The 17,365-nt window shown below is 51.1% G+C and overlaps 1 protein-coding gene and 2 long non-coding RNA genes across 3 annotated transcripts; 2 read left to right on the top strand and 1 right to left on the bottom strand.

Annotated features, from left to right (window-relative positions):
• Positions 1-307: 307 nt before the first annotated feature.
• Positions 308-5,165, bottom strand: NOL12 (nucleolar protein 12). Its single transcript, XM_036102169.2, has 6 exons — positions 5,033-5,165; positions 3,559-3,664; positions 3,171-3,219; positions 2,505-2,647; positions 1,166-1,263; positions 308-732 (listed from the first exon to the last, which is right to left on the bottom strand). Exons 1-6 carry the CDS (start codon positions 5,110-5,112, stop codon positions 567-569), a joined length of 642 nt encoding a protein of 213 aa, XP_035958062.1. The 5' UTR covers positions 5,113-5,165; the 3' UTR covers positions 308-566.
• Positions 688-1,791, top strand: LOC144382418 (uncharacterized). The gene is made up of 2 exons (XR_013449348.1): positions 688-752; positions 1,460-1,791. It is a non-coding gene; the product is annotated as an uncharacterized LOC144382418 (long non-coding RNA).
• LOC144382417 (uncharacterized) lies at positions 5,092-14,628 on the top strand. Its single transcript, XR_013449347.1, has 2 exons — positions 5,092-5,165; positions 11,410-14,628. It is a non-coding gene; the product is annotated as an uncharacterized LOC144382417 (long non-coding RNA).
• Positions 14,629-17,365: the final 2,737 nt, after the last annotated feature.

Below are 17,365 nucleotides of genomic sequence, written 5' to 3'. Positions count from 1 at the left end.
TGGATTCTTCCAATGTTATGCTGGTCTGCAATCCGGGTTGGGGGGCCCAGACCTAACACTACCTGTCTCATCCCCACAGGGAAAACTGCTGGACGGGGAAGATGGACCCACCCGCCTGACGGTTTCCACCACCTCAGAAGCCTGGCCGGGAGGACTTACAGAAGAACGAGGAGATAGAAGAGGAGCGTGAGCTCGGTAAGGACGCCACAAAGCGCTGGCTCGGGGCTCAAGGACGCCTTCACCAGTGACAGGAAACGTGCTTTGGCAAGCGGCATCAGGGTCAGGGACAAACAGACCACAAGTGCACTCAGTTTCAGAAATCTGATGAAGGCTCAGTGGGGGAGACATTTGGGAAGATGCCCCAGGTTCGGCTCTGAAGGCTCCTCCTGGGGGGAGCCACCTCTCAGCTGCCTGCCCCTGCCAGGGTCCAAGCTCTGGGCCAGAGGTGCTGGCCTCCCCGCCGTGGGCCGCAGAGTCCCCACCTTGGCGCTGGGTCACTGGGCCAGCCAAGCGGAGACAGCACAGGCCCTTACAGCCCAGGCTGGGCACGGCCTGCTTCTCGGGGCTCACTCTCCGCTGTGCTGGGCTTTGCCCGTCAGCCGGCGGCGCTGGGTCTTGCTCGTACGAGTGGCACTCGGGGGCTTCTTGGTGGAGTCTTGGGCCCGTCGGGGACGCTTCCTCTTGGTCTTTTTGCGACTGTGCGCGTGCAGTGATGCCGTGAGAACGGAGATCCTGTAGGAGGTGGAAGGCTGGTGAGGCTGGGGCCGCATTTACTGTGGGGAGCAGGGTCTGGGTGCAAAGCTGGGTTCGGGGGTGACCGGCTGCCTGGCTCACAGAGAAAGTCGGTACAGGCCTTGAATGCTGGGAGTACCAAATCCATGCCAAAGGCAGCCTGCTCTGACCCCAGAGGGCCTGCCAGTTCCTCCGCTCATAAAAAGGTCCTTACCCCGGGCACTAAGGACGCCCAGGCCTGGCCACTGTCGGGGAGTGGGGGTGGGGAACGGGGAGGAGGGACACTCGATAGGCAGAGCGGAGTGGCTGCTCCAGGCCCCACACCTGCCCCATGCCACCCGCCACAGGCCGGCGAGGGGCGGCTCCACAGGCCCCGTCACCACTGTCAGCCACGAGGGAGCAGTATCCTGGGGGAGGACAGACCAGGGCTCACCGCTGGGACAGGAGGGGGTCTCTGGACTTCCTGGGTAAGGCTCTGGTCGGCTTCTCCACGGAGGACGCCTCTTCCTCGGACCCGTGCCCAGCCCCTTGCTGAAGAAGCACAGGACAAGGACCGTCACACAGAGCGGTAGATCGCGAGGCCTGACACCAGCAGTCACGGCTCGGTCAGGGCGGGGCCTGGATCAGGGCTCGGAGAAGGCCACGGGTGGACAAGCCATGTACCCCCCTGAAGCGGGGATCACAGGGAAGAGCTGAGTCTCACAGCCTTGTCCCCCTTTCCTTCCAGCTGTGAGCGTCCGCATGTCCACGGCAAGCTGAGGCCGGGAGGACTTACAGAAGAACGAGGAGATAGAAGAGGAGCGTGAGCTCGGTAAGGACGCCACAAAGCGCTGGCTCGGGGCTCAAGGACGCCTTCACCAGTGACAGGAAACGTGCTTTGCCTTGTGACTCGGGACACACACGTACTGAAATGCCCACCCCACCCAGACGGACGCAACTCGGATGGAAACAAACATTTCGTGAGATGGTACTTCGCTGGGAGGCTTTGTGATCCTTCCAATGATATTCTGTTCTATTTCTTTCCTCTTTTTCTTTACTTTTTAAAATTTTTTAATTTTGGGATTTTGTTTGTTTTTGTTTTTTTTGAGAGCTTATTAGGCAGTTCTGCCTGCATAACATTTCCCCGTCACTTCCAAAGCCTCTCCCTCGCTCATATTCCCCAGCAGGTAGTCCCCCCCACTGAGGAGGAACATTGCATCACACCAACTGAAGCAAAACAACACAACATGCTGCTGCTTCACCCAAAAGCAGTGCTCTCCTCTGCCCTTTCCGGAAGGTTCCATGGCTCCCAAGTCAGGGCCCATGGAGTGCTTTTAAAATTTAGGGGGATCCCCCCTTTTTTTTTAAATGTCAGTTGCAATCTGTGAGTACCTCCCCACTCACAGCTTGCACACTCAGGGTTAGTGCGCACGGCCGGGCCGCGTTTTTGCTGTTCCCACGCACTGCAGTGATCACCATACCCCGCCATCTTCGGTGTTTCTTTTGGATGAACCGCTTTTACACTCACAGCAATCCCATGAGACAGGTGCCATCAGCAGTGACCCCCACAACTTACTGGTGAAGACACTTGCCCACGTTCCCACAGCCGCTGAGTCATGGAACTGGCTTCTGCAAGCCCCAGGGTCAGGGATTTTGTCCAGGCCCGGAAGAGTGCCCAGGAGGGAAAGAGCCCCTCGCACTGCAATCCCCATAAAGGGAACAGCACTCGGCACCCCCAACAAGCCAGCCTGCACCTGGGGCCCGTCTTCTCTAGGGCTGGAAGTTACACCCACCTCAGGCGGAGACAGTCCCAGCAGCCGGGCCCCCGAGAGGTCCAGGTCGCTGATGGTGGTCACGGTGACTGTGTGGTTGGGGTGGTCATACTGCACCGACTCTGTCTTGGCTGTCACCAGCCTGTCCAGTTCATCTGCCTCCTCTGCGCAAGGCGGGCACAGAACCAGCTGTCAGCCTCAGAGCACAAGTAGCCAGACTCTCACCCCCTGCCCAGCCCTAGACTGCAACGGCCCCCTCTACGCTACGGGAGAGTGTCCAGGAAGTCACCGGCTCCAGAGCCTGGCCTGCAGGCAAATGTAAGCGATTCAACTCCTCCCTTGATGCTCCAGGGAGACCTCAGACCATCTGGTTCTCATCTAGGACAAACCCTGTGTGACCCCAGCAGCTGCTGCTGCCCATTCCCCCCGCCCCCAAGTCCTCCAGGCCTCAGGAACTGGGCTTTCTGCTCAGGATCGCTTCACCAAGAGGTTGGTCCTTCCTGTGTCTGATCCACTCACATTTAGAGGTTGCTGAAGACCGCCCCTGGTCCTGACATCACCCCCAAGATCCCTGGAGCTAGGGAAGTTAGCTGTGCAGCCCCCACACCTCTCCCCTTCCACCCACCAAGGGATAAATAACCTAGGCCTGTTGGCTATTCTCCAGGTCAGGGTAAAGATGGGACTTACCCAGAGCCTCCTCTCTCTCTGCCAGCATCTTCAAGTATTCCTGATGGCGCTGAAACCAAAAGGGAAGGGAACACAGTGAGTGTGGCCTCTCCAGCCAACCCCAGGCAGGAGCATTGCTCATCTCTAGGGTGAGTGAGACCATGAACGACTCCTAGTGAAACACCAGGAGATTCCATCCTAAGCCTTCCTCAGACCAGGGCCCACCATGATTCTACCTGTGCAAACTGCTCCCCAGGCCTGCCCACACCTTCCCTTATTCCTGCAGATGCTCGTATTAAGGCCATCCAAGGATGTAAATCCCTCAGGAATCAGATTTAATATACACAGACACACTCTCTCTCTCTCCTTCTCCCTACCCCCTTCCCTCACCCATCCTCCCCCTTTGCACCTCCTCCCGGAGCTTCTTCTGCTCCTCCTTGAGCCGATGCTTGATCTCCTCAATGGCTGCCTTTTTCCGCTCTACCTTCCTCTTATGGAAGCCAGTCAGGTACTCCCTATAGGAAAGAGGCAAGGGAGAGTCGGGAGGAGACACAAGGAAAGAGAGGCTCACTCCAGGAAGAGAAAAACCACCAATACTGTACTATTACAAAAATCTACACATGGGCACCTGGGTGGCTCAGTCAGTTAAGCACCTGCCTTTGGCTCAGGTCATGATCCCCAGGGTCCTGGGATTGAGTCCCGCATAGGGCTCCCTGCTCAGCGGGGAATCTGCTTCTCCCTCTCCCTCTGCTCCTCCTCACCCCCGCCTCCGCTGCTTGTGTGTGCTCTCTCTCTCTCTCTCAAATTAAAAAAAAAAAAATCTTAAAAAAAATGTACATGTGTCACCCCACGTATTCCTCACAACAACCTGTGTGGTAGGTACCAATCCCTGTTTTACAGATGGGGACACTGAGGAACAGAGAGGCTAGGCTACTTGCCAAAGGTCATAGAGTGTAAGGTCAGGAGAAAGAGGGAGATGCTGCTTCTTTCCACCCACCCCCCCTCCAGGGCTCTCAGCCTCAAGCAACAGGGCCAGGTAGGTGGGCCTATGCACCCTAGGACAGGCAGGGGGCCCTTTCTATGTCGCCAGATTCCATGACCCAGTGAATTAAGCCACTTCTAGCAGGGCTTTCAAGGCCACCCTCACCCAGCTATCCACAAACTTTCCACTGGACTGGCATCCATTCCCCAGGACAGCCGCCCCCAGACGCATCAGTAAGGCCCGTCGATGCCACCCTGCATTCCCCTCCCCCATCTGATCTGGGCTCCTTCTCATCTCTCTAGTGCTGGCTGCACCATTCCCAAACGTTCCGGGGGCCCAACACTAGGCTTTTCACTGACCCACTGCCATATGGCAAAGTGGCGCTCTGAGCAGGGGACATCTGATGGACCGGACGCTGAGGCTTAGGGGTCCAGCTCAGGGGTCCCGAGATCTGGCACCCACACACCGAAGGAGCTCAGGACACGTCTGATGAGGGCATAAATGAACTTAAGCCACGCTCATCTCATTCACTCCTCATTCATCAACAACACTGAGCGCACCGCGTGCGGCGCCGCTGGGCTGGGCCCCGGAGGTCGAAGCCTCAGCTCCGGGCCCCGCCCCCGACCCCGCCCTCTGGCCGCGCGCACAGCAGGAGCCGGGCCAGCTGGGGCGCAGACCTAGCGACGGGAGGGCGGGGCGGGCGATTCCATTCCCCAGGCGTGGGGGTCGACCGCGGCCGCTTCCATTCCACGGGGAGGGGATGTCGAAGGGGAGCCTCGGGCCACGCCGAGAGGGCGGGGCCGGAAGGGACCTCTGCGTGAGCGTCAGCCGCCCGGCCTCGGCCCCAGCTGTGGCCCCGGCCGGCGGCCTGAAGGACATCAGCTCCAGCCTTGGCACTCACCGCCGCTTCTCTTCGTTGAAACTGAGAACAAGCCGCGGCCGCCGGTGGTCGCCATCTCGCTTCTTCTTGTTGCGGCCCATAGCGGTGAGGCCTCTGGCGGCGCGCCTCCCGCACGCCTAAGACACTTCCGGGTGTATCCTTTTTTAGCCTCTCGGGCGCGCCTCGCACTTAGACTCCTCAGTTCCGTTGCCCAGGCCCCGCCTTTTAAAGGGGCCGCGGAGCCCGCCTCCCCAGCCCTGCCTTCTGAGTGTTAACACTCAGATACTTGCCCCCCCTCCCCCCCCGTGATTCCTAACCCCAATCCCTGTCCTAGACTAGCGACGGTGAAAGAGAGGTCCCAGGGTTTAGCACGGTGCCTGGGCACGCGGTAGCCGCTCAGTACGGAGTTACTAGTAAATGACCAAATACTGCTGATCCTACTTTTGATTCTGATGTCAACTCGTCAGTGGTCTCCAAGAACACATTTCTGGCGCCACACTCCCTGGATTAGAATCCTGGTACCCCCAATTACAGCTGTGGTTCTGGACCGATTGCCTTCGCTTGGCTGCAATTACCCTATTCGTAAAATGGGGATAATTATAGTGACTTTGTAGGGTTGTGCAAGGCAGTGGTTTTCAGACTCTGGCGTTTATCAGAATCCCCTGGGGGGCTTGCTGAAACCAGATCTCTTGGCCCCACCCTAGAGTTTCTGATTCAGCGGGTCTGGAGGGAGCCCCATAATCTGCAATTCTAACAAGTTCTCAGGGGATGCTGATCCTGCTGGTCCACAGACCACACTTCGAGAACGATGATGATGAGGAAAAGTGAGTTAGGTAACGTTGCTTGTAAGTAATATACGCCACACTTGTGTTTGCTACACACGCCATCTCCCCTCTCTGTGTCTCCGCTTCCCCAGGTGTGGCATGGGGGTGTGATAATAACACGTCCTTTACTGAAGACGGCGGGCATGTGAAGGCATTCTGTGAAACACCGCCTGAAGGGGAATTTTAGTAACTGGGATGGGATGCCCGAATCCCCCACTCTCAGTTCATCCCTGCTGGGGCGCTGCACGCAAGCTGCTGCCCTTGCTTTGAAGGCCTGGCCAGCCTGGCGGGGCTGGTGGTCATGACAGTGCAGGGGATGGTTCCTGTGCTGCAGGAGCTCCGTGGGGCTTCTCCAGTGCACAGGGCTTCCCAGAGGAGGTGATCCCAGAACTGGCTGAGAGTGGGGCTGTCAGAGGAATAACAGACCCTTACGACCCGCCTCCCCCTCCATTTCTCCTTGGACAAGTGATCGGATGCCAGAGAGCAAGTAAGCACACGTGTATTGAGCGCCTACTGTGTGCCAGGCACCCAGAGAAGGGACCTACCTGTTCTCTCAGAGAGTGGAGGCAAGTTGTCCGGGCTTACAGGGCTATTCTGTCTCCCCCTGTGCTGAGGAATGTTCTCAGGGTCTCCTGTGGATTATTCCAGTGGATCCTCACAACGGCCCTGTGAGGTTGGTGCTCGCTCCTTCCTTCCCTCCCTCCTTTCCTCTCTCTCTTTCTATTTTTTTAAAGGTTTTTATTTTTTTATTTGAGAGAGAGTGAGCAAGACAGAAAGAGGGAGCTTGCAGGCATGAGCCGGGGGCGGGGCAGAGGGCGAGGGAGAAGCAGGCTCCCCGCTGAGCAGGGAGCCCGTCAGGACCCTGGGATCATGACCTGAGCCAGCTGAAGGCAGAGGCTTAACTGACAGAGCGACCCAGGCACCCCTCTTTCTTTCTTTTTAAAGATTTTATTTTTTAAAGTTATCGCTACACCCACTGTGGGGCTCGAACTTACAACCCCGAGATCAAGAGTCGTAGGCTGCACCGAGCCAGCCAGGTGCGCCCTGCTTTCATCCCTATTATACAGATGAGGAAAGGGAGGCTCAGACAGGGAAGTGGTCCGTGAGGAAGTGGTGTATGGAGCCGTTCCCTGATTGCTGTCCTCGCTGAGCTTCCAGGCTGGCACAGAGACAGGGACCAAGTAAGGGCACAGCTGCGCCTGCAGGACCTTGTGCGGGGAGCTCTGGGTGGTTGGCCCACCCAGCCCTCGCTGCCTGCCTGCCCCCCCCGGGGGGGGACCTCAGGGAGCCTCATGTGCCCAAGCCCCCAGTGCAGGGTGAAGCCCTCCTGCCGGGAGACGAGCCGAGGGACTGGGACCCCACCCAGACTCTGAAACTTCACTGCAGCTCATGGTCTAAAACACCCACCGCTCTTTGGGGGCGCCTGGGTGGCTCAGTCCGTCAAGTGTCTGACTCTTGGTTTTGGCTCAGGTCATGATCTCAGGGTCATGAGATAGAGCCGCAGTTGAGCCCTGGGTCAGGTCCCTGCACAGGGGGGAGTGTGCTTCTCTCCCTTTCCCTCTGCCCCTCCCCCCATTTGTGCGCTCTCTCTAAAATAAATTAATAAACCTTAAAAAAAAAAATAACACACCCACCACTCTTTGGATTGGTTTCTCCTTGGAATCACTTTTATGTTTATTGAGCACCTACTTGATGTGGGAAACAAAGGCAGAAGAAAAGACTACTAAATTTCCTGACTACCTACAGCCCATTCACAAGTCTGAAACAGGCAGAGTGATGATATTCCTCTAGGAACTCAACTTCCTTGATGTTAACTCTCGGCTAAAGGCAAAAGGCAATCCTAGCCTGACCCCACCCTACCCCCATCCTGTAAGTCTACTTTAACATATAAAAATTCCTTTAGAAATTTCCTTTATCTCTAAACCCCCAAGACATGTGTTGGCAATCATCCCCCAAGCACGTGGCCCACCAATATACATCTGAAGGGTCTCATGACTAAGGTTTTACTAGATAGTAAAATGACCTTTTCCTAACAATAGCTTGCCCCCTCAAGGTCCTGGAAGCCTTACTTCCAAAATTCCTTAGAGACTTAAACTATCCCTAACCCCCTCCCAACTTGAAAGTCTATAATGGGCCACTCCTCATGACCCCTCCTCTTTCTGCCCACGGGTCCTGTCCCCGTGCTTTAATAAAACCACCTTTTTGCACCAAAGATGTCTCAAGAATTCTTTCTTGGCTGTCAGTTTCGAATCCTAATGTCTTTCCTACATCTCTACTGTGTGCCGGGAACCAGGCATTTCTCTACATTACCTCACCTAATCCCGGCAACAACCCCACAGGGTAGATATGAGTATTAATGCAATTTGATGATGAGGCAACTGAGGTTCAGAGAGATCTAGTAACTGGTCCAGGGGCACACGGTGATGGGGCTGGGGTTTGAACACAGGTTTGACTCTGAGCCCAGTTTCCTTCCTGCAGACCCAGTGGTCTCATTCCCTGTCTGCCCCAGAACTTTGCTCTGCCCCATCGTAGTCCCTCCCAGTCCTGGGGTATTGTGGGTGTTCAGCGGGCCTAGCAAGAATCTGTGGGGCTGAACGGAGAGGAGCAGAGAAAGGCAGTCCAAGAGACACTTTCTCCGATGTCCAGCAGAGGGCGTCCCGCCACAGCCAGACTTCCAAAGCTGTTTCTCTCTGGGCGGCCACTTGGGTGCCCCAGGAGAGCCTGGAGATTGGGTGTGGCTCATGGCAGCCCCCCCAGCATGTTCACTCCATCCTCCTGGGCCCTCTTGTAGAGATGTGCTCCCCAGGGGACCCACTGAGTTGGGAATCATCCACCCAAAAGGGCCCGGGTGCAAATAATGACCACCATTTTACAGATGAGGAAATTAAGGCTGGGGAGGTGGGAGAGTGCCACCCTGGGTCCCACACTAGTGCTGCTTGCCTGGAGAGTGAAATTGGCTAGGCTCCCACCCCCCCAAACCTCAGAAGACAGTGCCCTAGGGCTTGGGGGGAGCCCATTGAGGTGCTGATTCTAAGTCATCCTGAACATTGGCTCAGTTCTAGGTGCTGCTTCCCAGGGAGGTAGGGGCCCTGGAGCAGGGAGCAGGAAGCAAAAGGTGCTGGGGAATGGTCTGTGGGGTTGCCAGGCCATCAGCTCAGGTCCCATCACTTATGACAAGTGAGTATGATGGGCTGGGTTAAACACTGCCCTCTGGGGCGCCTGGGTGGCTCAGTCGTTAAGCGTCTGCCTTCAGCTCAGGTCATGATCCCAGGGTCCTGGGATCGAGCCCCACGTCGGGGTCCTTGCTCTGTGGGGAGCCTGCTTCTCCCTCTCCCTCTGCCCCTGCTTGTGTTCCCTCTCTGTCTCTGTCAAATAAATAAATAAAATCTTTAAAAAAATTAAAAAATAAAATAAATAAACATTGCCCTCTGAGGGAGTAGAGCCTGGTGGGTCTTGGAAGGCATGTCCTCTTTGGAAACCAACAGAGGAGGGGCTCATGGAGACCTCATCTCAGGCCGACTGAGTTTCCCCGAACTCCTCTGCTCGGCAGGGAAGAGGCTGTGTGCTGCAGGAGGCCTCTGGGAGCTGGGAGGCTGCGGGGCGGGGCTGGCATGTCCCCCCAACACCCCACGCTCCAGTTCCTCCTATACAGAACCAGGCCAGCAGAGATGTCTGGCTGGCTTAGTCCATAGAGCATGTGACTTTTTTTTTTTTTTTTAAGATTTTATTTACTTATTTGACAGAGACAGAGATAGCGAGAGCAGGAACACAAGCAGCGGGAGTGGGAGAGGGAGAAGCAGGCCTCCCGCGGAGCAGGGAGCCCGATGTGGGACTCGATCCCAGGACCCTGGGACCATGACCTGAGCTGAAGGCAGATGCTTAATGACTGAGCCACCCAGGCGCCCGAGCATGTGACTCTTGATCTTGGGGTCATGAGTTCAAGCCCCAAGTTGGGTGTAGCAATTATAAACAGACAGACAAACTTAGGGAGAAAAAAGGAAAAGAACTGGGCCAGCAGTTGTGTCAGGACCATTGCCTGAGCCCCTCTCCCCAGTGTTGGGATGAGGGTCCTGCCCAGGGTCGCAGAACCAGCAGCTTCCAGACTAGAGTCCTTGGCTGCCCTTATGCACCAGCACAGGTGGTACGTGGCCTGGGGCCACAAAGCTGGCTTGCCTGGGCAGCCCCACAGAGCTCAGCAGGGCTGGTGCAGACCAAGGAGTCATGCCATCCTACGGAACTGTCTTCCTTCCCTTTAAACTGGGATGATAACGATGAGGGAGCAGAAGGCTACCTGAAGACAAAGCTCAAGCTGACACCCTGCAACCTCCCCCCACCCCCACTCCTGGGTGGGACATGTGTGACATTCCTCCAGGAAGCTCCTATCTTAATGTTAATGGCTTGGTAGAAGAGTAAACAATCTTAACTTGACAGTGGCAAGGTCTCTTTAGCAGTATCTTGAAGGTCCCCTTTAACAATATCCTGCAGGTCCCCTTTAGCATTATCCTGTAGGTCCCCTTTAGCATTAACTTGTAGGTCCCCTTTAGCATTATCCTGCAGGTCCCCTTTAGCATTAACTTGCAGGTCCCCTTTAGCATTAACTTGTAGGTCCCCTTTAGCATTATCCTGCAGGTCCCCTTTAGCATTATCCTGCAGGTCCCCTTTAGCATTAACTTGCAGGTCCCCTTTAGCATTATCCTGCAGGTCCCCTTTAGCATTATCTTGCAGGTCCCCTTTAGCAATATCTTGCAGGTCCCCTTTAGCAATATCTTGCAGGTCCCCTTTAGCAATATCTTGCAGGTCCCCTTTAGCATTATCTTGTAGGTCCCCATTAGCAATATCTTGTAGGTCCCCTTTAGCAATATCTTGTTTCCCCTTTGATGTGGGAAACAAAGGCAGAAGAAAAACTATTAAATTTCCTTACTACCTACAGCCCATTGACACGTCCGTGAAACAGGCAGAGTGGCATTCCTCTAGGGACTCAACTGCTTCGATGTTAATACTTTGCTAAGGGCAAAAGGCAATCCAAGCCTGACCGCCCCCCCCCCCCCCGCCCCCAGGATCCTGTAAGTACTTTAACATAAAAATTCCTTTGGAAACTTCCTTTATTTCTAAACCCCCAAGATACATGTTGGCAATCATCCTCCAAGCATATGGCCCACTAATACACATCTGAAGGGTCTCATGACTAAAGTTTTATTAGACAGTAATAAATGACCTTTTCCCAACAATAGCTAGCTCCCTCAAGGTCCTGGAAACCTTGCTTCCAAAATTCCTTAGACACTTACACTATCCCTAACCCCCTCCCAACTTGAAAGTCTATAATGGGCCACTCCTCATGACCCCGGTGCGGCTCTTTCTGCCCACGAGTCCTGTCCCCGTGCTTTCATAAAACCACCTTTTTGCACCAAAGATGTCCCAATAATTCTTTCCTGGTGGTCGGCTTTGAATCCTAACGTTTTTCCTACATCATATGGCACCCAACATGGGGCTTTGAGTCCAGAGCTCATCTGGACTCTGAGCCTCGATGCAAACTTGGTGAATACTTTCTTTTCTCTTCCTTTACTCTCATTCCAGGGCCTCTTCAAGGAGTACGGTCTTATTGGAACACTTTCATGCCGATTGCTCGGGCTGCAGCCCTCTAGCCCGTGGCTACTCTACAGGGAGGAGAAAGCTTGCCTTTTGGCTGGAAGTTAGTACCCTGGCCAGGATGGTAATAAGACCCAGAAACTTGATGCCCTCTCTTACTCCTGTCCTTATACAAAGTTGTCTGTCTTGGGCATGGGACAGCCACCTAAGTCACCAGGACGGCTGCCATTCTTAAGTCTCCCTTGTGAGGTTTCCTCCTGATTGATCTAATGTGATCCATTCCACATCCCTGCTCTAGCCACTTGGAGCCAGCCAAAACTAGTACCCGATGGAATTAAAACCCAACCAGGGACCATTTTCTAGGGAAGTTGGCTGTAAGGACCACATGTGTTGGAATGTCGCTTAGATCATGATGGATTTCCATCTTTACTGTTTTCTGTCAATGTCCTCTACTAACTACTTAAAACTACAACATTCAGTAATTTCCCCCTTGTAAAACTTTTCTAGTATTTTCCATGGGTTAAAAACAGCAGGGCAGTACGCAACCTTCAGGGCATGTGATGGCATGACACGGGTATTTCAGTCCATTCACCGGCACCCATCAGCAACGGAGGATGCGATGGGGTAGGAGAGGGACGCCGGCATCCTTCCTACGGGGACTTTTATGGCAGGAATGCCTTCACAGGAAGGCAGGATTGTGATCAATAGCGATGTCTTGTTTGAGGGACACCTCCGGTCGCTTTTGACACATGGGAACCTCTGACATATCCTGCGTGGGACGCCACCCAGGAGTTGCGGGGATGTGGTAAGGGGCCTTCTTTACTTTTCTGGTCACATGGCCTTAGTAGGCTTCTTCTTCGGTTCCCAAGGACTCTCCCTTGGGGTGCCTTTTAACCCACTGGAAACAATTTGGATTGCAAAACTTAGGAAAGGACTGAGCTCCTGTAACACAGCGTGGCCTCAGTGGGATCTATCCGTTAGATCTCCTCTGCAGGAAACAGGGCAGAATGTGTTTGCCCGAATGTGTCTGTCTAGTAAACCCCCTCCTGACGTATTGGATGATAATTATCTAAATAGGCCTCCTCCTAGTAAACCCAGGTTCCTGGAGGAAATACAGGCCATCTCAGACAAAGGGGACCCTTGACTCTCTCACTGTTCTTCCTAATAGATGTGGGGGCTTCTCCCTCACTCCCCAGTGTTGGGATGAGGGTCCTGCCCAGGGTCGCAGAACCAGCAGCTTCCAGACTAGAGTTATCCCGGGCTAATGGCTATAATTGGAGCCAACTGTGGTTAGTTTACCTCGGGAAAGGGACTTTAAGGAATATTCCCAAGCAGCTGCCAAAACTCCCTTTGTTTTGGGAAAATTCCCTGTCTTCTCCGGCCTGACGTGGACTGCCTATTCCCCCCTTGTTGGTGGGAAAACATGGCGTCTGCGCCTCTGTTGGAGCTGATGAGCTCTAGAACCAGGAACCCATTCTCTGCCTTCTGGCAGCACTTGGCCTCCTCTGTCTCCCCCCTTCTGTTTCTGCACCACCTTGGGTGCGGCCTGCACAACTGGCTTCTAGATCATCCTCGGTGCCTCAGGCACCAGGGCTCCTTCTCCCTTCACTGTCAAGGAGCATGAAGAGCACCCCCTGGACCTAACACCGCCCACTCCAGATTTCCCCACCAGCGTCTCAGGTAAAAATTGACAATGGGAAGGATCCAGGTGGAACATAATTCAGTATTTACCCTAAGTTAAGTTTGTTGGTTTAATTAAGATAGACATGTCTTTAAGTTATCAGCAGTAAACGTGAAACTTTTATTCTATCGAGGTTTGCTGAAGGTCAAATAAGCTCCTGTTATCTCTGTTGCAATTTGGTAGCAAAAAGATGACTTAAAATGGTTAATTGTCTGTCTCATCAAAGTTCTCTTGGGTAATTGTTAAGATAGCTTTCAAAGTCTTTGGTAACTTGAAACTTTAAAGTTTTGCTTGGATGATAAATGGGATTAAATTCTTTGGACATCTAGGTCTTTTCCAAATAGGATAAAGTGCTAAATCATTGATTACTGAATGTAGGTTTGTCCTTTTGACTTCTTATTGCAAAGAAACTAAGGATATTTAAATCTGTTGGTAAACATGTTTTGTGCTTAATTGATTCATAAATTTGCCATCTAAAGAATTCTGGTGAAACAGTTCACAGTTGATTACTACTTAGTTTTCACTGGAGACTAAGGTTTCTAAGAGTGCAAAAATTCTGCTAAATGTAATTAAGACTGATAGAAATAAGGGAAACAACTCTGTATGTAGAAAAGTAGAAGATATGTAAGAAAGATATAAGGAATGGGAATGCATTTTTATTGAAGGTAAAAGAAGGTAATTTTGTCCTAAATGAGACTGGTTGTTTGGAAAGAAATGGCTGGGGACAAAATCTGAATGCAAAGGAAAATTGTGGAAGGTTTGTGATGGGAAATCTTTGGAATGGAATTTTAGGTGTGGTCAGGATGGACTAAGATTGAAATGAATGGATTTTAAAGTACACTGGTACGAGATTCAAAGTCTGCTTTCTCTCTGTTCAAAAAGACAAGCTTTCGGGGCGCCTGGGTGGCTCAGTCGTTAAGCGTCTGCCTTTGGCTCAGGTCATGATCCCAGGGTCCTGGGATTGAGCCCCACATCGGGCTCCCTGCTCCGTGGGAAGTCGGCTTCTCCCTCTCCCTCTGCCCCTGCTTGTGTTCCCTCTCTCACTGTGTCTCTCTCTGTCAAATAAATAAATAAAATCTTAAAAAAAAAAAAAAACTTTCTAAGGTTTTAACAAAGTTCCCCAAGATTTAAATCATGAACAAAGTCTCGTTGACTGACGAGGCTTATTTGTTTGGTATGTTACATTCTGGTATAAGGTCATCATCACTCGGGGTACCTGGGTGGCTCGGTCGTTAAGCATCTGCCTTCTGCTCAGGTCATGATCCTGGGGTCCTGGGATCCAGCCCCACATCGGGCTCCCTATTCGGCGGGAAGCCTGCTTCTCCCTCTCCCACTCCTCCTGCTTGTGTTCCCTCTCTTGCTGTGTGTCTCTCTCTGTCAAATAAATAAATTAAATCTTTAAAAAATAAATTTAAAAAAAAGGTCATCATCACTCGATGTTCTGGCTATGGAAGTGTTATGTGTCACAGAATAACTGAGTTTTCTTGTCAATTGTATCATAATGAACTCTCAGATCATTAACAATGTCCATTTCTGAGTTTTTTGTCATTTATAATTGTTCTTACTGTCTTGCAAAATGAGTTTCATCTTCAAGGAAGTTCATATAAAGGACTTTTAGGACAAAACAGGTATTCAATATCTTTAAGATCATGAAAATGAAATGGATAAGAATTTCCAGAACTAACTAAAAAGCTGCATTCAAATTAAACAAGAATTAGTAACATGGGACTAAATGAACTAAAAAGATGAGTATAGTTTGGTGACTCTTGTTTGAAACATTGCTGGTTCTCTAATGTTTACTCTTCCAGACTAAGGAAACTTTTTAAGATATCTATGACTTACAGAAATGTGATAAAATATTCATTTGTAAGCAAATTAAAGCATTTAACTTTTCTACCTAAACCCTCCAAAATTCAAAAGGTCTCAGTAAGTATTCTTTCTTCCATGGCAATCATAGTCATTTGCATAAGTTCAATAAGAATCTATTCTCCTTGTAACAGGACATCATTGGAAACATTGGTTATTTTACAAAGGCTTTGACTGGAATATCATATTTGAAAAAGACATGCATAGACTCAGATTTGACCAAACAGCTTTCAGGACGTAAAATTGACTTTATGAAACTCGGAGCCATAAAGCCCCTTGGAACTGTTGGCCTGATACCTTGCTTAGAGTTCCCAGCAGCCTCACCAGGTGAGTAAAGAATGTCACTTCCTGGCAGGTGCAGGAACTTCAGGATACTTTGGGGGCCCTCATGAAGAGGAATCCACCCAAATCTACAGGTATTGCAGGCATGTCTGATGGCAAGTACTTGGCTTGGCTTCTGGCCTGGAGAGGCTACTAAAAGTTCGATCGAGAGATTCCTTATAAAAAGTTCCAGCAAAGCAGATTCTCAAAGATCTATATGATCAATCATTATTCTTGCTGAGCTTATGTAAATAATTAGGCCAAGTTTGTTAAAACTGTGTTTGTTTTTCAAATAAATTAGTCCTGATTTGGCTATCTCTGATTAAAAATGAAGGTTATTTTAGAGAGAAAAATTATGTTTCAGTAACACACCTTTATGGATGTTAAATTCTAGATCTGATAGTCTTTAAATCTTTGCTGCGTACCTAAGCTAGACAACTTGAGGCAAACTTCAGAGAAATTACCACAGTAGCTCACATATAGACAATCTTCTTGCTTGTTATTCAATGTGGATAATAACAGGACCCCATGGGCACATGATTAAACAGCTGGAAAATGGGATTGATTCCCCAATGATTGCATAACTCAACTAGCACCTTGACCAATTCTATGTGGCCGGGATGATGAAATCGTTCCCCAAAAGCCAGAGCATACCCCACTCTGTAGGGTTAACTATGGGCTTGTGGAGATAATGGATGACCCCACTTTCTTTATGATTGGATTGGATGATGCACCTGGGGATGCCCTTATCTCTTGACAAGTCTTCTCCCACTTGCCAGTGATTCCTTATAATTAGGATATTGTTAACGCTGGACCTCAAACAAAGAGGTCTTCTTGATGGTTTCATCCCTCATAGTCATATTTATCCTAGAAGCCACCACTGTTGAAATACTATTGCAAACAAAGCCTTTCACCAAGCATGTAACAGCCCTCCTGGTGGGAGCCTCAAAGCTCACCACGGGACAGTCCCTGACTATAATGACTTCACGTCAGGTCCGGAGTGTCTCAGAAACCAAAGGCCACCAATGGATGATGGAGGCCGATTTATTAAATACCAGTCTACACTTATAGATATGCCTGAAATAATACTTGAAACCTGTCAAACTTTAAACTCAGCTACCCTTATGCCTGGACCTGACCATCGTACTTCTACAGAGCATAACTGTTCAGAGGCTATTGATCTCATCTATTCTAGTCAACCAGATTTAAAAGATGCCCCTATTGAAAATGAAGATGACAGTTGGTTTACTGATGGCAATAGTTTCATGGAAAAAGGAATAAGAAGAGCTGGGTATGCTATAGTGCTCACTCGTGCTTGGCAATTGCCAAATCTTTAATATTTTCTTTCTTTATTTTTGACAGAGAGAGAGATCACAAGTAGGCAGAGTGGCAGGCAGAGGAAGAGGGAGAAGCAGGCTCCCTGCTGAGCAGGGAGCCCGATGCAGGACTCAATCCCAGGACCCTGGGATCATGACCTGAGGCGAAGGCAGATGCTTAATGACTGAGCCACCCAGGCACCCCTGCAATTGCCAAAGCCTTAAAAACTAATATTTATACTGACTCCAAATATGCTTCCCTAGTCCTACATGCTCACAGAGCAATTTGGAAGAAAAGGGGATTATTATCGAGCCATAACTCCCCAGGGCCTGAAATTATTACTCTTCTTAAGGCTGTACCCCTATCAAAGGAAGTAGCTGTGATTCACCTCAAAGGACCTCAAGGGACATGACCTTAGAATCTAGAGGAAACAATTCAATAGACTGTGCAGCACAAAATAAACAAATGTTAAGTCTTTTATCAGTCTTAACTCCAATAAAGTCCTTAAGTCCAGGCTATTCAGACCAAGAAATGCACAGGACTGCCTTGTTAATAATGAAGGAAAAATCTTTATACCCAAAAATAACCAATTGAAGGTAATGCAGTGCTTACACCAGGCTACTGATTTGGGTAAAAAGGCCACGGAGGTGGGGCACCCGGGTGGCTCAGTTGGTTAAGTGGCTGCCTTCGGCTCGGGTCGTGATCCTGGGGTTCTGGGATCGAGCCCCGCATCGGGCTCCCTGCTCAGCCGGGGAGCCT

The sequence above is a fragment of the Halichoerus grypus genome, chromosome 6, assembly GCF_964656455.1.
Source record: "Halichoerus grypus chromosome 6, mHalGry1.hap1.1, whole genome shotgun sequence".
Classification (NCBI taxonomy): domain Eukaryota; kingdom Metazoa; phylum Chordata; class Mammalia; order Carnivora; family Phocidae; genus Halichoerus; species Halichoerus grypus.
This window is presented reverse-complemented; position numbering and strand designations above follow the sequence as displayed.

What these genes read in the sequence shown, in the direction of transcription:
- NOL12 (XM_036102169.2), bottom strand. Translation starts at nt 5,112, where the DNA reads ATGGGCCGCAACAAGAAGAAGCGAGATGGCGACCACCGGCGGCCGCGG. An exon ending in TGGGACTGTCTCCGCCTGAG is followed by an intron (nt 1,264 to 2,504) that starts GTGGGTGTAACT and finishes GTGCTTCTTCAG; the next exon opens with CAAGGGGCTGGGCACGGGTC. An exon ending in GACCCCCTCCTGTCCCAGCG is followed by an intron (nt 733 to 1,165) that starts GTGAGCCCTGGT and finishes CACCTCCTACAG; the next exon opens with GATCTCCGTTCTCACGGCAT.